The sequence below is a fragment of the Microcebus murinus genome, chromosome 18 (genome assembly GCF_040939455.1).
Source record: "Microcebus murinus isolate Inina chromosome 18, M.murinus_Inina_mat1.0, whole genome shotgun sequence".
In the NCBI taxonomy this organism is placed as follows: domain Eukaryota; kingdom Metazoa; phylum Chordata; class Mammalia; order Primates; family Cheirogaleidae; genus Microcebus; species Microcebus murinus.
Genome location: NC_134121.1, coordinates 29,038,079 through 29,062,664, shown reverse-complemented (window position 1 = coordinate 29,062,664; position 24,586 = coordinate 29,038,079). Strand labels below are relative to the sequence as shown.

Here is a 24,586-nt window from a genome sequence, read left to right as displayed (position 1 = left end):
GCTTATAGGCCACACACTGTTAGGCACTACCTCTTGAAACTATAGATAATGAATATGTATGGTATATAGACTACAACATTGAACGATGGAATTAGAGAAAGTCCTGTAATTCAGACTTGAATGCTTTGGATTTACTTAAAACAAAGTTTAAACAGAATTAGTCTTGATAGCTCTCCTTTGAAAATGGATTTTTGTAAGTGGATTTTTTTTTTTTTTTTGGAGATTATGCTCTCCCCTCTCCTTTTTATAAAAACATATGACAAAACAATAACTCTAGCTCTGTTTTATCTTTTCTTTCCCCGTGATAGTGTGTCCATTCCTTTGTTAAGTCGTACTTCATTGTAAGAAGTTAAGTTGACTATGGGAAAAGGAGAAATATTTCATTTAACTCTCAGAAAGAATAGTCTAGATAGATTCAGATCAGGGAGTTACTCAAAGCTGGCCTAATTTTATCCTTTTTTGCCTTGTAGTACCTTTCCCTTCCCTCCCTTCCTTTTTCTTCCTTCCACCCTCCCTTCCTCCCTTGCTTCCTTTTCTCTTTTGGATAAATCTTAGATACTGAAGTTCTTTGTGAAGAAATAGGTCACAATCCCCTTTCCCCTGCTTTTTTTCCTAAGGCTAGGTTAGTCCCATTTTCTGAAATGGTGCCTTAGATGTAGATGGAACTTTGTCTTTCTTAATGAGGTAGCAAGTCATATGGCTTTGTTCTATCTCTTCTCCTCTCAAGAGATTTTGTGGCTATTCTAAGGTGTTAGTTTGGAAATTTAAATCTTTAGTTTAGCTTTAGGTTAGCTTTAGCTTTGCCTATACATAATCCTCTATAGTACTTTAGTGTTCCTGAAGGATAGTTGTACAGTTTGACTGCTTTAAAGCCAAGTTTTTGTTTATTTGTTTGTTTGTTTTTGAGATTGTCTTGCTCTGTTGCCCAGGCTAGAGTGGGCATTATAGCTCACTGCAACCTCACACTCCTGGACTCAAGCCATCCTGCTACCTCAGCCTCCCCAGTAGCTAGGACTACAGGCACATGCCTCCATGCCTGGCTAATTTTTTTTTTTTTTGTAGAGACAGGGACTGCTATGTTGCCCAGGCTGGTCTCAAACTCCTAGCCTCCTGCCTTAGCTTCCCTAAATATGTTGGGATTACAGGCATGAGCAACTATGCCAAGCTAACTTCTTTAGCTAATCCTTTTTTTGTGGTAGTATTGTTGTGTTAAGTATTTATGGAGCTAACCTGTCTTGCAGAGGTTAGTAAATATTTAAAAGGGGAGTATATAATCTAGAATTCTTTAGGTGTCTGTGGAAAAGAAAACCCAATACAAACATAATACTTAGTATTCATGTATGTGGTAGATTATATTTTCAAAAGATGGTCATGACAACATTTCCTACCCCACATGCTTCTTACAATGTGACTTTGACACTTCTCCATTATGAGGTATAATTTATGGTCTCTCCTTTTGAATCCAGGCAGGTTTGTGACTACAGGAAAAACTAACAATCCTATTATTTTAATTTTTAAAAATTAGGGATACCAATGTTAATTTCTCTCCTCTCTCCTCTCCTCTCCTCCCCTCTCCTCCCCTCCCCTCCCCTCCCCTCCCCTCCCCTCCCCTCCCCTCCCCTCCCCTCCCCTCCTCTCCCCTCCCCTCCTCTCCCCTCCTCCTCTCCTCGAGTGCAGTGGCATCACTGTAGCTCACTGCAGCCTCAAACTCCTAGGCTCAATCCATCTTCTTGCCTCAGCCTCCCAAGTAGCTGGGACTACAGGACTTGTGTCACCACGCCCAGCTAAGTTTTTTATTTTTTGTAGAGATGAGGTCTCCATATTGCCTAGGCTGGTCTTGATCTCCTGGCCTCAAGTGATCCTCCCACTTTGGCCTCTCAAAGTGTTACGATTACAGTCATGAGCCACAATGTCCAGGCTAAAACTTTATTAACTTTCTTTATTTTCCTCACATTCTCAATTTTGTTGCTCCTGTTTCTTGCATCATTTCCTTCTTTGGCCATATAGCTGATAGTTGTTTTTTGGTTAAAGAGATCTCAAACAAAAAACTATTGACCTTTCTTCCTTCTTTTCTGTTATCAGACAATGAAATAAAATGAGGAGTGGTGGGTTTGTATGAGGGGTGATATATTTCCCTTTAGACTTTCTTTTTGAAAATGTAAACATTTTCAGTGTGGAGTATTTTCTGTCTATATGAACACTAAACACTTAGTAGAACTTTTAAAGCAGATTTAGTTTTTCAGCAGCTCCTGGATTTGAATTATCAATTAAAAAATTTTAGACCATATTATACTTCTTTTACACTCTGACCAGATGATTCTAACTTTCTGAAAAAGTTAAAGTTAGCATATTTTTCACTTCTTAGAAATTCCTCCCACTTCTCTTCTCATACTTTCTCTCTTGCAATCCCCACACTCTATATCCTCTCAAACTGTACTCTAAGCATTCCTAACATTTTCTGACCTCTGTGCCATTGCTTATTCTTTTCCTATCACTTTATATGTCCTCTCTGTCTCCCTGTCTTGATCATTAATCTTCTAGCACAAGAACTGCCACTTTTTAATGAAAACTTCCTGGATTTCTTCCCTGTCATCTCTTCTCTACTCCCATAGCACTTGTTTATACCCCTTAGGCTGTTTATTACTTTCTACTTTGTTTTATTATTATGCTCGTTATACATTCATTTATTTAACATTTGAATCCCTGGGCCTCCCAAGATTCTGATAACAGTATTCCTTCAATATCTGTGGGGGATTGGTTCTAGGAGGCCCATGGAATACAAAATCCAGGGATGTTCAAGTCTCTTATAAAAGTGGCATAGTATTTACATATAACCTACGCACATCCTCTTATATACTTTAAATTATCTCTAGATTACTTATAATGCCTAGTATAATGTAAATGCTATATAAATAGTTGACTATATTATGTGTTAAAATTTGTATTTTTTTAAATTTTTTTCAAATATTTTCTATCTGAAATTGGTTGAATCTACAGTTGTGGAACCCATGGATAGGGAGAACCAGCTGTACTGGTTGGCGTGCAGCATGGACATCAGTATTCTTTAATTGCTCATTGGGTGATTTCACTTGCACAGCCAGTGTTAAGAACTACTAGAATAGTGGTGATCATTTCACAATGCATATATATCAAAACATCAAGTTATGTACCTTAAATATATACAATTCCGATTTATAAATTATACCTCAAAAAGGCTTAAAAAAAAAAAAGAGAGCCACTGGAATAAAGGTATAACAGTGCTTGGCTTGTAATATGCACTCAAATATTTCACAAAATACTCTCTTCATTTTTCATGTTATTTCATGTAGTTGTATGGACTACTCAGAATATGCTTAGATTATTTTTATAACCAGAAATTGCTAGATAAACAAAATTGAAATGTTTTTTCTGTTTTTGTTTGTATTTTAAGACAAACAAAAAATACACTCTAGGGAAGTCTTGGATTTTGTGAACTCTGAACTAGTTTGTGTTTGATTGTAGATTAAATAGAATAAGTCTAATAGCCCAATTCTGCTCTGTTGCCTGGGCTAGAGTGCCGTGGCATCAGCCTAGCTTATAGTAACCTCAAACTCCTGGGTTCAAGTGATCCTCATGCCTCAGTCTCCCAAGTAGCTGGGACTACAGGCTTGCCACCACCTACTATTTTTTTCTGTTGGGGGGGGATCTTGCTCTTGCTCAGGCTGGTCTTGAACTCCTGACCTCAAGCAATCCTCCCGCCTCTGGCTCCCAGAGTGCTAGGATTATAGGCATGAGCTACCACAACTAGCCATAAATGGAATAAGCCCAATTCTTAAATCTTCTGTTACAAAGTAGTCTTCATAAGATGTGTGTATAGTTATCCTCTTCCCTGCCCCCAAAATCCATGGTTTTCCTTTTTGTGGTTTCAGTTACCTTCCGTCAGTTGTGGTTCAAAAATATTAAATGGAAAATTCTGGAAATAAACAATCCCAAAGTTTTAAATTGTACGCTGTTTTGAGTAGTGTGATGAAATCTCACTCACACGGTCCCTTGAGTATCATCCTTTCCTTTTTTTAATTTACAAAATATTTTTAGATCATAGCTTACTGCAGCCTTGAACTCCTGAGCTCAAGGGAAGTGATCCTCCTACCTCAGCCAAGTAGCTAGGACTATAGGTTTTTTTTTTTTTTTTTTTTGGTAGAGATGGAGTCTTGGTATGTTGCCCAGCCGGGTCTCTTAACTCCTGTTCTCAGCTTCTTACGTTGGCCTCTCAAAGTGTTGGGATTATAGCTGTGCGCTACCCTACCCACCCTCAGACTTATTTACTTGTTTTTGAGATGGGCTTGCTCTGTTGCCCAGGCTACAGTGCAGTGGCATCATCATACTTCACTGCAACCACAAACTCCTTGGCTCAAGACATCCTCCTGCTTCAGCCTCCTAAGTAGCTGTACTACATGTGTGTGCTATCATACCTAGCTAATTTTTTTTTTAAATTATTTTTTGTAGAGATCATGTATGTGGCCTAGGCTGATTTTTTTTTTTTTTTGGAGACAGAGTCCCACTTTTGTTGCCCTGGCTAGAGTGAGTGTCGTGGCGTCAGCCTAGCTCACAGCAACCTCAAACTCCTGGGCTCAAGCGATCCTCCTGTCTCAGCCTCCCAAGTAGCTGGGACTACAGGCATGCACCACCATGCCCGGCTAATTTTTTGTATATATATTTTTAGTTGGTCAATTAATTTCTTTCTATTTTTAGTAGAGACGGGGTCTCGCTCAGGATGGTTTCGAACTCCCAACCTCGAGCAATCCGTCCGCCCGCCTCGGCCTCCCAGAGTGCTAGGATTACAGGCGTGAGCCACCGCACCCGGCCGAGGCTGATATTTTTTTAACTTCTCACCTCAGGCAGCCCTCCTTATTCAGTCTTCCAAAATGCTGGGATTATGGGCATGAGCCACTGTGGCCAACCTTGAAATTTATTTTTTGAAGGAGAAATACCCCTTAAAGCCATTCTCTCTGTGATCATATGTATCATTTGGTCTGCTGTCCTGTTCCCTTTTTTTTTAATTCTAAAGTCCTTCTAATCTGGTCTTATTGTCTAGACCTGCTACAAACTGTCAGCCTGGGATGTCACACCTTCATTATCCTGATAATTCCCTTCACCTCTCTCATGTCAGTGTTTCCTGTGTCTTTTTTTTCCCATTGGAATACCTCCTTACTTTGTTGTAGCACATTATCATATAGCTTGCTGGGAAAGGATACAAGAAATTGTTCTTTCTTTCTCATTGTTGTATTTTTATCATATCCCATTCTTGTTATTTGAATGTAATTTTCTTTTTCTTTTCTTTTTTTTTTTTTGAGACAGAGTCTCTGTTGCCTAGGCTAGAATGTTGTGGCATCAGCCCAGCACACAGCAACCTCAAACTCCTGGGCTCAAGCGACCCTTCTGCTTCAGCCTTCCAGGTAGCTGGTACTACAGGCATTCACTACCATGCCCGGCTTATTTTTTATATATATTTTTAGTTGGCCAATTAATTTCTTTCTATTTTTAGTATAGAAGGGAACTCGCTCTTGCTCAGGCTGGTTTCGAACTCCCGACCTTGAGCGATCCTCCTGCCTCAGCCTCTCAGAGTGCTAGGATTACAGGCGTGAGCTACTGCTCTGGCCTGTAATTTTCTTTTTCTCCTATTTAAAGAATATTTGTAGGTTTTAGGTTTTTTTTCCTGCTTTCTTCGGTATTTCTGTTCACTTTTCCCTTTTCACCATTTGTTTGTTTCAGTGCCTTTCTTTTTGGAATTTTCCTCCATATTTGGTGTTCCATGGCAAAATGTGTTTGTTTTTTAAAAAGTCTACTCTGTTGATATACAAAAAATAAGTTTTGACCAATGTACTTGTTTATGTAACCACTACCCCAATCAAATATAGATTTGATTGTATTTATTTGATTGTACAGATTTCCATCACCTATTCCTTCCCATTTCTTTGCACTCTTTGTTTTTTTTTTTGTTTGTTTGTTTTTTGAGACAGAGTCTCACTATGTTGCCTGGGCTAGAGTGCCATGGCGTCAGCCTAGCTCATAGCAACCTCAAACTCCTGGGCTCAAACAATCCTTCTGCCTCAGCCTCCCAAGTAGCTGGGACTACAGGCATGTGCCACTATACTTGGCTAATTTTTTATATATATATTTTTAGTTGGCCCATTAATTTCTTTCTATTTTTAGTGGAGATGGGGTCTCGCTCTTGCTCAGGTCGGTCTGGAACTCCTGAGCTCAAATGATCCACCCACCTCGGCCTCCAGAGTACTAAGATTACAGGCGTGAGCCACCACGCCCAGCCTGCATTCTTTGTTTCTTACACATTCTCCTCACTACAACACCTGTCATTACAGCTAGTTTGCCTGTTTTTAAGACTGATATAATGCTGCCAGACAGTTTTTGTATCTGATTTCTTTTGCTCAGCATAGTTTTTGAGATTCATTTATGTTGCACGAATCAGTAATTTCTTCATTTTTATTGAGTATTATTCCATTTTATCGATACACCACAATTTTTCACCTGTTCACAGACAAAAGGGTTGTTGTTTCCAGGTTTTTGGTTTCTTTTTTTTTGAGCTATTATTTAAAAGACTGGTACGTACATTCCAGTACAGCATTTCAGTTTCTCTCAGGTAAGTAACAAGGAGGGGAATTGCTGGGCCATAGGGTGAGTGTATGTTTAACTTATAAGAATTGCCAAACTACCCATCCATTTTTAAGAGTGATGCAGTAAAAGGTTAATTGGAAGGCTTGTGTGTTTGAATGTATCATGAGTGTATCGTTTCTTGCCTTGTGGATTTTCCTGTTGAATGATTAGTTGGGAACCCAGCCATTGCTATAGAGAGAAGAGGCCTCATTTATTCTGTTGAGATGTTGTATATGTAGGGCAAGGGAAGGGAGGATAATATAAATGCTTACTTAATCTTTACCCTTTTTCATATAGCTTCTCATTATCCCATCCATAGCTCTCAACTATCTGGTGTTCCCATGTATCAAGCCTTTCCCATGGCTTAGTTTATCTAGAGAATTTATTTCTGGTCTCTGTAAAATGTACATCCAAAAGGTTGGTGTGTAAGTGATGGGGGTGTGGGTAAATTGGTGCCTGGCTGTGCCTTTTGCTGCAAGGGACCAGAGCAGGGGTGGGGAACCTTTTCATATTGGAAGGCTGTATTAATTTAGCTGTAATCAAATAAATCCACATTCAGGAAACTTCAATTAGATATATTTTAAAAGGAACATTATTTTGTAAAAATCTAACTGCTATGTACTTAATAATTTCAAAAAATGAAAACTGTTAATTTTAAAGTCAACTAACCTTTTAATGACTTTTTTGTGTCTGCTTTTTGTTGGAAAACATTTGAATATTTGGTTGTAGCGTGGAGGTCCGAAGTTGCAATTGACCTCAAACTCCTGGGCTCTAGATGAGTATCAGTCATTTGTGACCTTAGGGTGTGCTATTTATTTATTTATTTTTAGCTTTTACAAAAATAAATGTTTCTTTCAAGTATAAAAAGTAATGTTAAGACATTATCCAAAAATGGTATTCAGTCCAACAAGTATAAAACAAGACTTCTGAAAAAAAGTTTACGTTTGGGTATAAAATATTTAAGAACATAACTTGATATTCACAGTGGGCATTGAAAAATAAGTTTTGCTAATGTAGCTTAGAAACAAAAATATATCTACAGTCCCAGTTAAATAAACAAGTCTTTAACTGAGGAACAATCTTCCCTCAAGATGGATAGTTAGCATTTCAAAATTAGGTCTGTATAAGAATTTCCTTTAAAATAATGGTAAACTTGGTTCAATAATGTAGAAGTTCAAATACTTTAAGGGCATCTTGGTTTGAGTTAGGTAGGAGAATGTAGATTTGCAGCAATAGTGGTTGAAAAGCAAGAAAGCAGTTTTTGGGCATGTTGCTGAAGGTGTGGATATTCTGCTGCATTTTTTCCGTATTTCAGTTGAATCTTTCTTAGCATCAAACAATGGCTTGCTTTATATATATATATATATATATATATATAGACAGAGTCTTGCTCTGTTGCCCTGGCTAGAGTGCTGTGGTGTCAGCCTAGCTCACAGCAACCTCAAACTCCTGGGCTCAAGCAATCCTACTGCCTCAGCCTCCCGAGTAGCTGGGAGTATAGGCATGTGCCACCATGCCTGGCTAATTTTTTCTATATATATTTTTAGGTAGTCAAATCAATTTCTTTCTATTTATAGTAGAGACGGGGTCTTGCTCTTGCTCATGCTGGTTTTCAACTCCTGACCCTGAGCAAGCCTCCCGCCTTGGCCTCCCAGAGAGCTAGGATTACAGGCATGAGCCCAAACAATGGCTTTAAAATGTCATCTTCTGAAAGCTCAGTCAGTTCCATCTGTAGTTCTTAAGGTTCCTTGGTGATACCAACTAGATGAGGCCAAAATACTAATTTGAGTGTGATGTTATGATTCTCAAGTCAGTGAACCTTTCATTGTATTCTCTAATTAATAGGTCTGTAACAACTGTGTATTCTTCAAATGATTCACATATATCATCCTGCTCATTAAGGACCTTGGCTACCTGGGGAAAGTGTACAGTCAAAATTTCCTTTTGAAGAAGTGTTTTGAAAAAATTTTTTGTTGAAATGCTTGGATTTTTTTGCCATTTATCATATGTAGACTTTTTTATCTTGCAAAGAAATAGTCAAGTCGTTTTGATTTGACATATCACACAGAAATGCTGCATTCCTATGAAATCTTTTAATAATTCACATTGCTAATTCTGTTCTTCATAAAATTTAACTGTTTGTTCTGGCGGAGAGAAAATTTTGGCTAACACCTGTCCCTGTGATAGCCGACACACTTTAGAATGATAAGGCAAATCCACACTGAATGCCTCATAGTTCATCTTTAGCATGTTAAGAAACTGACTATGCCTTGTTGCATTTGCACAAATATAGTTAACAATATTTATAACTTGTTGTAAAGTATCTCTTTAGCACAGAGATTTTGCTGATGCAAGATACAATGAAAAGAAATGAGAGCATCTGGATTTGTTAACTTTTTTTTGATCTGTGCAGTTAAAGCCTTCATGTTTTCCTGTCATGGAAAGTGCACCTTCTGTATATAAACTCACTAAATTTACGAAATGTAGTTCAATTTCAGAATGTCTGCCTTAAAAGTTGTTGAAGATATCTATTCCCTGTCTTTTGTTCACTAGAGTGCCCAAAGTGAGTAATTCTTTGTAGCAAAGAAAATCTTCTATTAGAACCCAAATCATTAGTATCAACTGATTCATCCAAAGAGATTGAATAATATATATTTTCCTTTTGAAGTATTTTGTGAAGTTCTCTGTTACATTGAAGGCTAATTCATGCTGCTGATCAGTTATGGTTCTCCTTAAAAGAGACAGTTGTTAGTAGTGCTTTGAAACGTTATCAGGGTCTGAGCATCTTATAACTTTGATAATGCATTCTTTCACAATTTCTACATCACTGAATGGGTTCCCTTTCCCCCCCAAGTATATAAGCCTCTTTGTAAGTTGCTACAGTGGCATTATTTCCAGGTCTTATTGCTGCTTGAAAGAATTATCTTTGCTTTTGCTTTTCATCTTTTAATTTCTGCAGTATAACCTTTCACGACTCTCCCTCTAATTTAAAATATTTGTGGTCCTTATGAGTGTTATAATGCTGATGAACACTGAATTTCTTTAATGTTGATGTCACAGTATCGTAAAACAGCAAATCATTTTATCTTTAGCAGAAACAAGGTAATATTGCAATTCCCAATCCTCCTTAAAAAATGTTTTCTTCCTTTAGTGTTTCTTGGTCTTCAACTTAATGGGCTGGTGAAATAGTTTAAAAAATACTGTTGAGCTGTGCAGCTATTCAAAAATTCCATTTCAAACAGAAACACAGTGCACTGTTGTCAAAAGCTGATAACAGATTGGTGTACTTGACTCCCATAACCTCTTGCCAACCAGCCTCTGGTGGTGCCAGTCAGGGGGGGAAGTTAGAACTAAATCATGTGTGTAGCAGCTGTCAATTTGGCCCTTATTGCTTGCTAGTGTGCTAATTGTGTTATTCAATCTGGGAGGATTATTACATTGAAACTTATTTTATTCTTTGGTATTTTAAGTACATTCATTTGAAAAATAAAAATATAAATGATGAACAAAAATGTATTAATAAAAATAAAAGGATTTGTTCTATAAAATTTGGATTCAGTCAAAAGTTTGCGCTTAAAGACCTTGAAATCCACGTCTCCTTAAGGCTGCAGGCTCACCACCCCTGGACCACAGTCTAACCATTCCTCATAGACTTGCAACCATTTTCTTTTTTGTTGTAGCCCCATCTTTTACCTCCTTGCCTTTTGAAGTAACTGGTACCATCGATTCCTCAGCCTTTTGGGGGTTATGGATAGGGTAAATTAGTTTGCTTATTTGCATTTCTCAACTGCTGCTGCTTAGGTTTCAACTTTCTTTGATTTGCTTAGGTCGGTGACCACTCTTCCAGATACTTAATGTTCCCCAGAAAAAATTTCGACTGTCTTTTAGGACCTCAGTTCTCTCATCTCCTATTCTCTTTGTCCTTGTGAATTTATATCCTTTTTTATTCTCACTAACTTTGTGAGGGAGGGAGGGAGAAAGAGGAGATTTTTTTAAAAGAGTTCAATTTTCCTTTTTTCCCCCCATGAAACCACCTTTTATTTCTAATGCTGAAATAAGTACATTAATATTATGCTTTCTTTTTTTTTTTTTTTTTTTTTTTTTTGAGACAGAGTCTCGCTTTGTTGCCCAGGCTAGAGTGAGTGCCGTGGCGTCAGCCTAGCTCACAGCAACCTCAAACTCCTGGGCTCAAGTGATCCTTCTGCCTCAGCCTCCCGGGTAGCTGGGACTACAGGCATGTGCCACCATGCCCGGCTAATTTTATATATATATATCAGTTGGCCAATTAATTTCTTTCTATTTATAGTAGAGACGGGGTCTCGCTCTTGCTCAGGCTGGTTTTGAACTCCTGACCTTGAGCAATCCGCCCGCCTCGGCCTCCCAAGAGCTAGGATTACAGGCGTGAGCCACAGCGCCCGGCCTATGCTTTCTTACTTTAAAAATTTACTAGGCTGACTTCTATTTTCTGTCTTTTTAAAATTTTTATTGTAAAAATTTTCAAAGTTTTACTGTACAATGAACATTTTTATGTATTCCTTATCTACAAATTAACCAAATGTTAGTCAATGTTAGTTTATTTTGACTAAAAATACTGTTTATTTTCAGTAAATATGCATCTGTGACATTTTAGTATCTGATATTCTATTTTGAGTATAAATCATAATTTATTTAATCTATACTCTGTTGGTGGACATTGCTTCTTATAAAAATGCTTTTAAAAGCTTATTTAGGCCGGGTGTGGTGGCTCACGCCTGTAATCCTAGCACTCTGGGAGGCCGAGGTAGGTGGATCGCTTAAGGTCAGGAGTTCGAAACCAGCCTAAGCAAGAGTGAGACCCCGTTTCTACTAAAAATAGAAAGAAATTAATTGGCCAACTAAAAATATATATAGAAAAAAATTAGCTGGGCATGGTGGCGCATGCCTGTAGTCTCAGCTACCCGGGAGGCTGAGGCAGAAGGATTGCTTGAGCCCAGGAGTTTGAGGTTGCCATGAGCTAGGTTGATGCCGTGGCACTCTAGCTTGGGTAACAGAGTAAGACTCTGTCTCAAAAAAAAAAGCTTATTTATATGTAAATTTCCCTCCATTATAAATGAATAATTTGTTATTCATTAGATTGCTATTTTTGAAAACATATAACCAATCAATCCTTTAAATAATCTGTAACCAACAGTATAGATTACCATATTCTAATGGTTGATTTTCTTGTCTGCTCCACTAGACCATGAGCAACCTAATTTGTTAGTAAAGCCATTAATGAAAATTAGGCATCTTGAAGAAATAGATATTTTAGTAGCTGAAGTTGTTTCCTTCCATTACAATAATTTTAATTTTCACATTCTAAAAAGAAAAAAATCAAATTATTGGAGATGTTGATGAGTCCAGTTTTTAGTGAATGAAGCACCTAATATTCACTCTTTTCTCTAGCTACTGTTGAGTAAGAGCTATGTAAGTTTTAGTTCTTACTGCTTTATCATTGCTGTACATGTTGTTGAACCATGAACCCTCCCTCCCTACCACAAACATTTATTGAATGATTAGCGATATACTAGGCACTCTTCAGTCTTTATCTTGCTAGTCCTTTCTGCCTTAACTTGATCAGTCCCTTCTTCCTGGCGTTTGGAGACTACACTCTTCTGTTTTTCCTTCTGACTAATCCTTATCAGTTTTCTTTCTCTTTATTTTCTTTATGTCTTTGCTCTTTAGGCACTGCAAACATTGGTTTCTTCTAGTTTTGTATGTCTCATTGTGCTTCTTACTCATGGTTTAATTATCTATATACTGACAACTCCTATTAAACCTCTCTTAAGCTTTACACTCATAATTATAAAAATCCAATGCATCTCCCCAAGGTCGCCCATATTTAATATGTTCTTAAAAGAGTATTATCTGTTTTTTCCTAACTTACTCTTTTTCTTACATTCCCTGACTACATGATAACACCATCCTTCACAGTTTCCCTGTATAGAAACCTGAACTTTATTTTAGATTGCTTTTACTCTCAGTTGAGCTTCAAGTTCTATTGACCTTTCCTTCTAGATATTCCCCAAATTTAGCTCCTTTTCTTGTGGTGGCAATCTACTTTTTGCTTCCAGGTTTGATCTGTTTTCTACATTATTGGTAGAGTGAGCTATATGAATTGTATCTGTGTCTTGTTTCCTGTCTGCCTGGAGTTTATATCTGAATTGTGTCTGACTGTATCCCTTCTTTAGAATAGTCTCTGTGACTTGATCTCACTGACTCTCTGGGTTTATCCTTTACTACTTCCTGCCTTGCTTATTTTGCTATAGTAACATACTATACATCTGTTTGTAACGAAGTGTAATCTCTGCCTGGCATACCCTTGTTCATTTTGCTTGGTTTGGCCTTTAAAATTTAATGTAATCCTCCTCTCCATCCAAAAGCCTTCTCTGTTTCCTCCAGCAGGGGTCAAAGGTACCATTTTTGTGCCTCCTTTGTGACTGTAGTGACCACATTCAAGAGTATTTATTTTTCTGTCCTTGTAGACAGAGATTGTTTTATATAGTAGAAAAAAGTATTCAATGCATAACATAAATTAATGACTCAGTAATTTTTTTGTTTTTGATAATGGATATCTAAAATTTTAGGTTGTTATCTATTTTGTAAACTTTTTTTTTGTAAATGATGACAAAATATAAGCTAAACTTGGGGACGATCCTCCACATAGATAGGTAAGTTTAAGGATTACACATAATGTAATTTTTGTCACAAAGAAAATGAATATATTGTTGCTGACATTAAATTTGAAACATTTACTGCTTCTTGCTACTGCCTAATATTTGTATACATATTTTAAAGTTTTGTCTTTTGAAAATAGGTAAAAAAATTTCATACTTATTTTCTAAATTAGATTTGAAAATATTAGAATTATGACCAAATATCACTGGGTTTGTTTTACTTACCTGAAAGAGAAGTAATGTTTGCCAGTTTTTCTTATGAACTGGGTTGAAAAAGATTTTGAGGGAGCTCTTTTCTCTTCTGATTTCTTACCCATCTTCTGTTTCTTAATTGCAGTTACAGATATAGAGCTGAAACGACTAAAGGATGCCTTCAAGAGGACATGTGGACTCTCATATTACATGGGCCAGCACTGCTTTATCAGGGAAGTGCTTGGGGATGGAGTGCCTTCAAAAGTTGCTGAGGTAATCTTTATGTTCTAGGTTTTCCTTTGAGATAGTTATCTACCAGGCTAAATTTTTGAGGGGCCTCCTGATATTAACAGGATTAATCTTTCATACAATTAATTTTCTTGCTGAGTAGGTTAACAGGTCTGTTTTTTAGATGTTAACGTGGCTGTGTTCTTAGAGGCCAAAGTACTGCACAGCTGCAATTGTTCTTTTGTACTTTTGAGCTTTAATCGCCACTGATTATAATCATGGGACCATTTGATTGATTGCGTTCTTCTTCTTACAAACATCATCTCTGACATAAAATGTTTATCTTGGAAGTATGTTTTGTAAATTTTGTGTTAAAGAAAACCTTTACATATAGTAAAACCTAATAATTTTTTTTTATTTCATCATATTATGGGGTACAAATATTGTTAAGGTTACATATATTGCCCTTGCCCCTGCCCCCCAGTCAGAACTTCTAGCGCATCCATCCTCCAGGTGGTACACATCACACTCATTACGTAAGTATACACCCATCCCCTCCTCCCCCTCTCACCCACCTGACACCCCCGATAAATGTTTCTTTTTTCTTTTCTTTCTTTTTTTTTTTTTTGACATTTTGGTTACATTTAATATCTTTGCCTTTCCCAGGGTTGCAGGGGTCCTCAAACGTTTTAAACAGGGGGCCAGTTCACTGTCCCTCAGACCATTGGAGGGCTGGACTATAGTTTAAAAAAAACTATGAACAAATTCTTGTCCACACTGCATGTATCTTATTTTGAAGTAAAAAAACAAACTGGCAAAAACACCCACATGTGGCCTGCAGGGCCGTAGTTTGAGGATGCCTGGGTTAGAGGTATGCCCTTCCACTTCACAATGCTCACCACATCCTTAAGATGTGGATCTACCCCCCCCACCAATCCCTGGTGAACACTACCACCATTTGAGCACCATAGTTTTAATCAGTCAGTACCAATTTGATGGCGAGTACATGTGGAGCCCATTTTCTTGATCTTGTGTGGCCTCACTTTGGATAATGGGCTTAAGCTTAATCCAGGATAGTATATGTGGTGCTAGCTCACTGTCGTTTCTTAGAATTGAGTAATATTCCTTTGTGAACATATACCAAATTTTAATTATCCACTCATGAATTGACGGGCACTTGGGTTGTTTCCATGCCCTTGCAGTAGTGAATTGTGCTGCCATAAACATTCAGGTGCAGATGTCTTTATAATAGAATGTCTTATGCTCTTTTGGGTAGATGCCTACCAGTGCAGTTGCTGGGTCAAATGGTATTTCTGTTTTTAGCTGTTTGAAGTATCTCCAAAATCTTTTCCACAAAGGTTGCACTAATTTGCAGTCCCACCATCAGTATAAGAGTGTTCCTGTCTCTCCACATCCTTGCCAGCATTTGTTGTTTTGGGATTTCTTGAAATAGGTCATTCTCACTGAGGTTAGATGGTATCTCATTGTGGTTTTGATTTGCATTTCTCTAATGATTAGAGATGTTGAGCATTTTTTTATATGTTTGCAGGCCATTATTCTGTCTTCTTTGGAGAAGTTTCTGTTCATTTCCATTGCCCATTTGTTGATGGAGTTGTTTGATTTTTTCTTGTTAATTCTTTTGAGTTCTAGATAGATTCTTGTTATTAGACCTTTATCAGAAGTATAGAGAGCAAATATTTTCTCTCATTCTGTGGGTTGTCTATTTGCTCTAATGATGGTTTCTTTGTCTGTGCAGAAGCTTTTTAATTTGATCAGATCCCATTTGTTTATTTTTGTAGTGATTGCCTTGGGGGTCTTCCTCAAGAATTCTTTGCCTAGCCAATGTCTGATAGGGTTTTCCCAACATATTCTTCTAGGATTCTTAAGGTTTCATGCCTTAAGTTTAAATCTGTTATCCATCTTTAGTGGATTTTTATAAGGGTGAGAGGTAGGGATCCTGATTCAATCTTCTGCATGCTATCCAGTTTTCCCAAAACCATTTATTGAAGAGAGATTCTTTTCCCCATTGTATATTTTTGTCTGCTTTATCAAAGATTAGGTTACTATATGCAGATGGTTTCATCTCTGGAATCTCATTTCTATTGCACACATTGATGCTTCTGTTCTTGTGCCAATACCAGGCTGATTTAGCTATTATCGCTTTATAGTACAGCTTGAAGTCAGGAAGACTGATGCCTCCCAGTTTGTTCTTTTTACTTAAGATTGCTTTGGCTATATGAGGTTTTTTCTGGTTCCATACAAAGTGAAGAATTATTTTTTCTAGATCTGTAAAGGATGATAGTGGCACTTTGATGGGGATTGCATTAATTCTGTAGATCACTTTAGAGTAAAACCTAATAATTTTATAAAATAAAATGATGTAAATGAAACACTAGCTTATTGGAACATATTTAAATTCTTATTTAGTTAAGTTCTAAAACCTTTAGGTAGAGTGCAAATGGGCTAAGTTGATACAAATGTTCTTTCTAAAAATAGTTTACTATTTTATAGTTATATATACAGTTTTGTACTATGTCATTCTAAATGTGAAATAAGAATGGAATTTATAAAACAATAAATGATAATAGGAATTTAAGGTTGGTATATTATATAGAACCATAATTCACCATTTTTAGTTAACAACAGTTTCTGTTCCTCACCTATGATGTGTGCTTTTGAAGCTTGTGATTTACATAGTATAGAGATTGCATTTTTGTCAGTTTTTTTGTTTTTGTTTCTTTTCTTTTTTTTTTTTTTTTTTTTGAGACAGAGTCTCACTTTGTTGCCCAGGCTAGAGTGAGTGCCGTGGCGTCAGCCTGGCTCACAGCAACCTCAATCTCCTGGGCTCAGCGATCCTACTGCCTCAGCCTCCCGAGTAGCTGGGACTACAGGCATGCGCCACCATGCCCGGCTAATTTTTTGTATATATATTTTTAGTTGGTCAATTAATTTATTTCTATTTTTGGTAGAGACGGGGTCTCGCTCAGGCTGGTTTCGAACTCCTGACCTTGAGCAATCCGCCCGCCTCGGCCTCCCAAAGTGCTAGGATTACAGGCGTGAGCCACCGCGCCCGGCCCTGTTTCTTTTTTTATTTTTATTTTTTGGTGAGGATATATGTTGCGTTACTTCTCTTACATGTATTCTTGTATATACTTTCTTATTTTGCTGTTGTTTCAGATTTATGACAGGGTCAGCATTTTTCCTAAGTCTCTTTATTAGGTTCTCTGTTTCAGTATAAAGTTATCTTCCTATTTTCTTTCACTCTTTTTTCTTAAGTGCTAGTATAATATAAAAACCTGGGATTTAGAATTTTCCATTTTAAGATATAACTAGCAATTGAATATGATAATGTAAGTTGCCAACTAGAGGAATGGACTTAAAGTAAGTCCATAGTAGTTAATATAAGATGCTTCCAAATTCAAATATATACTAACTTTAGCCTTTCTCTCCTCTTAGCTCCTTTCTTAAAGTTAAAACTATCAGGCCTAGTGTATTTATGGTGCTAGGAAAAAGTTAGGTCATAATATATGATCCATCTCTTTGGATCATATATAAAGGTCTACATATGCACATATATACTTATAAATAGATATTCAGATTTTCACTCATTTTTAATTAGTTTGTTTGTCTTTATTGAGTTGTAGAGTTCTTTACATATTCCAGATACAATTCCCTTATGAGGTATATGATTTGCAGATATTTTCTCCCATTTCTGTAGGTTGTATTTCCACTCTCTTGATAATGCCCTTTGAAACACAGAAGTTTTTGGTAGAGACAGGTTCTTGCTGTGTTGCCCAGGCTGGTCTTGGTCTCCTGACCTCAAGTGACCCTCCTGCTTGGGCCTTCCCAAAGTGCTATAATTAGAGATGTGAGCCACTGCACCAAACCAAAAGTTTTAAATTTTGATGAAGTCCAATTTATCTACTTTTATCACTTGTACTTTTAGTTTTATATCGAAGACACCATTGCTTAACCAAAGGTTACAAAGATTTACTTCTCTGTTCTCCTCTTAAGAGTTTTTTTTTTTTTTTTTTTTTTTTTGAGACAGAGTCTCGCTTTGTTGCCCGGGCTAGAGTGAGTGCCGTGGCGTCAGCCTAGCTCACAGCAACCTCAAACTCCTGGGCTCGAGCGATCCTTCTGCCTCAGCCTCCCTGGTAGCTGGGACTACAGGCATGTGCCACCATGCCCGGCTAATTTTTTTTATATATATATCAGTTGGCCAATTGATTTCTTTCTATTTATAGTAGAGACGGGGTCTCGCTCTTGCTCAGGCTGGTTTTGAACTCCTGACCTTGAGCAATCCGCCCGCCTCGGCCTCCCAAGAGCTAGGATTACAGGCGTGAGCCACAGCGCCCGGCCCTCTTAAGAGTTTTATAGTTTTAACTCTTACATTTAGGTTTTATCTATTTAGTGTTAATTTTTTTTTTTTTTTTTTTTTTTTGAGACAGAGTCTCTCTTTGTTGCCCTGGCTAGAGTGAGTGCCGTGGCGTCAGCCTAGCTCACAGCAACCTCAGACTGCTGGGCTCAAGCGATCCTTCTGCCTCAGCCTCCCGAGTAGCTGGGACTACAGGCATGCGCCACCATGCCCGGCTAATTTTTTATATACATATCAGTTGGCCAATTAATTTCTTTCTATTTATAGTAGAGACGGGGTCTCGCTCTTGCTCAGGCTGGTTTTGAACTCCTGACCTTGAGCGATCCGCCCGCCTCGGCCTCCCAGAGAGCTAGGATTACAGGCGTGAGCCACGGCGCCCGGCCTCCAATTCTGTTCTTCTGTTTCAAGATTGTTTTGCTATTTTGGGTCTCTTGCATTTCCATATGAATTTTATAATTAACTTGTCAATTTATATAAAAAATACAGCTGAGATTTTGAAGGGATTGCATTAAATTTGTAGATTAATTTGGGGAATAATACTATCTTAACAATATTGTTTTCTGATCTATGAAATTAAAATGTCACTTCATTTATTTAGATTTTTAGTTTCTTTCAATGATGTTTTATAGTTTTTAGTGTACAACAAATGCCCATGAACCAGACAAAATGTTGTATATCCATTCAGTAGAATATTATTTGTTAATAAAAAAGGAATGAGGTTTTCTAACATGTATTACAGTATGGATGAACCTTCAAAATATTGCTAAATCAAAGAAGCCAAACACAAAATACCACGTTATATAATTCCATTTATATGAAATGGCTAGAATAGCTAAATCAATGTAGACAGAAAATAGATTAGTGGGACTTTGGGAAATTTTTAGGTGATTTTTCTTCTTGCTTGCTTATATTACAGCTGCATCTTCCTCTCATGCTTGCTGTTGGAGAGGCAGTGCATGCATCCTGTCTCTCCTTAGAGGGATCTGTTTTCCTGGAATCTGAGGCTACTTGGTTTTATCCTATGACCTTAGCGCTCTGGTGGACTGGAGAAATGTTGTGATATGATGGTTTATGCAGCCTTTTCTCAGTTTTAAATTAGGAGTGACACTCTTTCGGATTTTACACATCTGTAGTGAAATGGAACTCCCTGAAACATCATTTTTATGTGAAACTTCATTTAACCCAAAACTGTTTCAAGAGTCTTCTCTGTCCTTTGGGCTGTTGGTTAGAATAAAGTAATTGTTTTATAAGAGGGATCTTAATTTTAAATTGTAGAAGTCAAAATGATAGTTTCAAGTTTCAGTTTCAATGTAGGTAACACTTTTTTGCATAAAGTGTAGTACAGTATTAAACACAAATAGAAATTTTGTAAAGGTTTTTAATGATGATGATGATCAACTTTTGCCCTATTATTTATTGAGATAGGCATATTTTAAGTGAGGATGGGTACCGTTAGTATGTGGATATTGATTAGTACATACACTCTATTGTGAAAGTTGTAAAGTATCATAAAGAACCAAGTATTATATTTCTATCTTTAATTAATACCTGTTATTTTTTCAGGAAAGGATATCTTTATAGTTTCTAATACAGTAATCACAAAGGATGAGTGAGCCCGATTAAACTGTTTTGGAACAGTTTCAGCATTCATACAGAATGAGTTTATGACACATTTCAGACATCTCTTCAAGACAAGCATGTCAGTATAAAGACTTTATAAGCTTTTGTGCATATTTGGGAAAAGGAGAGAATTTATGAGTATAATTCATACTTTGAGAATACAAATTTATTTGCTGAAGGGGAAATGGTATACTTTAAATAAAATGAAACTGTTGGTCTGGGCAGGAAGCTTGAATTGAGTTTTAGTGGGTAGACTTATAGAATAAAGGATCTGTATTCCATAGATATAGGGAGATCAAGTTAAATGATGAGATTTATAAATAAGGCAATTAGTTGCAAAGTTAAAGAAGGGTCACTATACATGACCTTTATGAATTCTTTCTTAAAATCTTACAGAGAGGCCGGGCACGGTGGCTCACGCCTGTAATCCTAGCACTCTGGGAGGCCGAGGCGGGCGGATTGCTCGAGGTCGGGAGTTCGAAACCAGCCTGAGCGAGACCCCGTCTCTACTAAAAATAGAAAGAAATTAATTGACCAACTAAAAATATATATACAAAAAATTAGCCGGGCATGGTGGTGGATGCCTGTAGTCCCAGCTACTTGGGAGGCTGAGGCAGGAGGATCGCTTGAGCCCAGGAGTTTGAGGTTGCTGTGAGCTAGGCTGACGCCACGGCACTCACTCTAGCCAGGGCAACAAAGTGAGGCTCTGTCTCAAAAAAAAAAAAAAAAAAAAATCTTACAGAGAGCTCGAGACTTAAGGTCTGGGTAAAGAGGGTCACCTATTCTTGGCGTGATTCTGAAATTAATGTTTTGAGGCACAATAGCATATTTTAATATCAATATCTCTATAAAAGCTGCAGTACTATGCAAGATGCCAATTATAGATGGAAAAAACTTTATTGTCCTCTATATAATCAATCAGTGTTTTTCTTTATAGAAAAAGAAATAACATATATTTTTCAAGAACAAGGAAAGATATTTTGGAGATTTTAGTGCAAAAGGATCATGAACTTATAAGGACAATAACTTTAGGATATATTAATTAAGGAAGCAGTATAAGTTTCTAAATTGTTTTCTAGAAGACAATAGCTTTATATTTTCAGAACGAGGGATTTATCTAGGATTGAACAGAACTCCCATTTTTTACTTTCTCTGAAGACTTGCAATCATAAATTCCAAGGCTATTTCTCTATTTTCCAGAGACTATTTTGGATGAGGAATAAGAATTCATGGCAGTATACAGTTTTTAAAACTTAAGCAAAGATTTTGTTAGACTTACTGTTTTGAGGATTGATTAGTGTGATTAATATTTTGATGCACTTCTGATCTTATAATAGTAGCCTTGTGTAAAATATTAAATGGACAGAATTTGAGGGGATTGAGAAAACAAGGTAAATAGAAAATAAGTGAAAAATTTGAAAGTAGACTTTTCCTGAACCAAGCTACTAACTCTTAATAATCCAGTGTTTATGTTTTCTCCCCACTGCTTCTACTCCCTCCAAATAAATTTCATAACAAAACATTTCCATGTGGTATTACTTTATAATTTTTTCCTTTTATTTTCAAATTCACTTAAAAGTGCTTTTCACTACTCAAAAAATCTGCTAGACAAGTATATTTACAGTAGCTACCTATTAACTATTTATTTTAACTGGAAACTCTTAAATCCCTATCCCAGGATTGATTTCAATTCTGGATGACTGGTGAGTATAGTAATACTACTCTACTTTTCTCCATAAAGCTGTCTCTGACAATTTTACCCAATATTGCTTTTCTCCCATCTTAAACTCTTACAGGCATTGAAGCCTGTCTCTGTAGTATGTAGCATACATTTTATTATAGATAATGACTCATTTATTAATTGTTCATGTAAATCTTATCTAAATTATGATTCTTGATGGACAGACTTTATGACTTTAGAAAAATATGCCACAGAGTGCTGTGCATACAGTATAAACTTAGTAAATATTTGATTTATTAATGCTTGCTTTTCAGTAAGTGTATTATTTTGCAAAATCCTCTTAAAAGAATGACCAAGACAGTGCCCACAAGACCATACTCCTGAAGTCAGTTAGCTTTACTAACTTTGCAATCTTTGAACACTTAACCTTTTTCTAAACTGAAAACTGGACATTTTAAGCAAAAGCCATCTTAGAGCCTGGAGTGTTTTCAGACATAGTGATCAACATGTGAAAATGAATGGCTGATTAGTAGGATATTATATTTTCCCATTACTGTGGTGAATTTATGCACAGAAGTAATGTTGTATTACATTAGGGGCTCTTTTGGATTAGAGTGCTATATTTACTAGATAGTCTAGCTTTAGGGGGACTATCACAGAAGAGTGATAGTTTTTTTTTTTTTTTTGATGTTAGTCGTTCTACATTATTGATGAAATTCCTTTATGTTAGACTTACTAGCTTTATAGGCTAACAACTTCCTTGACAACTCATGGATTGTTAGCTCTTGATGCTATTGATCATTGACTGTTGTAAAATAAAACAACATGTTTATATCAGCTAGAAAAAAGCAGCTAACATTTTCATTTGTTATGATAAATCCTGATCTTGACATTATAGCTGACAGGAAAACACCCAGCAGGGTACAGGTTTGAAATCTTTCTCTGTAACTAGAGTCTGTAAAATACTCATTACTCTTTACTTTGACTGCATCTCTTTTTGTTCAGTTTAACATTCATGCTAGTTCTTGAATTTCATCGTCTCTTGGTATTTCTTTTTGTGAGACAGGACAAAGATTCCAATGATTCTATAAGATTACAGTTATACAACAGAGTATATCATTATTTTTTTGTAAACATGTATGAGCTTTTAAAAAAATGTCTTGATGGTCCGTAACTGCCTAGAGTGATTTTTAACTTCATAAGCTATTGAAAGACAGATTTTATAGTACAAGAGCTGACATATCATTAAACATAATAGGACTATTGAACTTCCTTGCATAAAACATTACATCAAGAACATTAGGTAAATTATGAATGTTCTAAGTAGTATGCCAAATGTCAAAGAAGTTATTCACTTATCTTATAGGAAATAACTTATGTACAATCACTTATTTTGAGTCCCTGGTGTATTAACTGAACTACTGCCATGACTGATATAGTAGATGACAAAAATAATTGGGATCCTGTTCAAGTCAGTCTCAATAAGACACTTCTGACCTTAATTGGTATTATAAGGTTAAATAAGGTGGATTTAATTCACAACTGGCAGTTATAAACTCTACCGAAGTTTAGCTGATAAAATTTAGCTGAGTTTTACTATGGAAGTTGTGAAATTTATATAAAAAGAACTATAAATGTAGAGAAAGCAACTAATATTTGCTAAACTTTGAAGAATATAAAGGGAAGACATCTGGATTCTTATCCTTTTCCTTCTTGCCCCTCCATGCTTACAAGTGGTATAAATATATCTATATTTCATTGAGTACCTGTCTAATAAATTTTTTTATTTATAGTAGAAATGGAACTGTTTTTATGTTGTGCCTTATATGGTAATTACTATCTTTTAGGACTGTTATCTTTGAATGTATGAGTTATTATATTCAATATTTGATTAAAATGTGGAGAGAAGAGTTGTAAAATACAGTTGGACTTTCTGTATTTCCGTGTTTTTGTCATTAAGTGATAAACATGAGACTCCTTCCTTAATGCACTTCTAAATTTAATTCCTTGATGCTTTATTGTTTCTGAGCAGCTGATTGAAAATAGGAAGAGGAAAGAATTTCTTTTCAGAGTCATTTATGCTTATAGCTTTAGGGTAAGCTTTTTCCTGCCCAATTTTCTTTTAAGTTATAAGAGTATTCTGGAGCATTTTTCTGAGGATCTTAAGTGTTGTCCCAAAGATACCATTATGAAAAATGATGGCCTTTTAATAATTGTTAGTCATTACGTGGGTATCATTATATACTACCTATATTGTAGTTTTAAATATAGGTACATGCAATATAGATATATCACAATTTCATAATCACAGTTAAGAAATTCTTCAGTCAGATTTGGGATTTTTAGGAAGTAAATTACATTAAGAGACTTTTCTTCCTATGTTAATGCAAACTAGTATAGGATAGCAAATTATTATTATTTTTTTTGAGACAGAATCTCACCATGTTGCCTGGGCTAGAGTGCCGTGGTGTCAGCCTAGCTCACAGCAACCTCAAACGCCTGGGCTCAAGTGATCCTCCTGCCTGAGCCTCCCAAGTAGCTGGGACTACACGCATGCGCCACCATGCCCGGCTAATTTTTTTTTCTATATAATTTTAGTTGGCCAATTAATTTCTTTCTATTTTTAGTAGAGACGGAGTCTCACTCTTGCTAAGGCTGGTTTTGAACTCCTGACCTTGAGTGATCCTCCTGCCTTGGCCTCCCAGAGTGCTAGGATTATAGGCGTGAGCCATTGCGCCCGGCCAGATAGCAAAATTATTTATTGAAAATATTTATATCATGGCTAACAAAAAATTCTTAGTATAGTCTATCTTTTTTTTACAGTAGTTTTCTTTAGCGAGAGTCATTCATTTATTCCTGTCATCTAAACTAGATATTTGTTATAAAATATCTGTAATTTTTTATGAATGAATACAAGTTATTTGACATAAACTCAAAATAATGGCATATAATAAATGATATTTATATATTTCACATATACAGTGAAACTCATTGTGTTTTCTCCCATATTAGTTATTATTTCTGGACAAAATACATTAAACAATTAATCCATGGGAATATGTTTTAAAGAAATCTTGCTCTGTATTTTTAACTGCTAAAGCGAGATATTGTTGCCTCTTTTTTTTTTTTTTTTTTGAGACAGAG

At 36.3% G+C, this 24,586-nt stretch overlaps 1 protein-coding gene across 2 annotated transcripts in view; it reads left to right on the top strand.

The window, feature by feature from the left end:
• The window catches only part of USP32 (ubiquitin specific peptidase 32), a 205,514-nt gene that overhangs the window by 45,810 nt on the left and 135,118 nt on the right, over positions 1-24,586 (top strand). For both annotated transcript variants that reach the window (XM_012777151.3, XM_012777062.3), the window contains exon 2: positions 13,684-13,811. In XM_012777151.3, the coding sequence (XP_012632605.2) occupies positions 13,684-13,811 (128 nt within the window). The remainder of the gene's footprint in view (positions 1-13,683; positions 13,812-24,586) is intronic.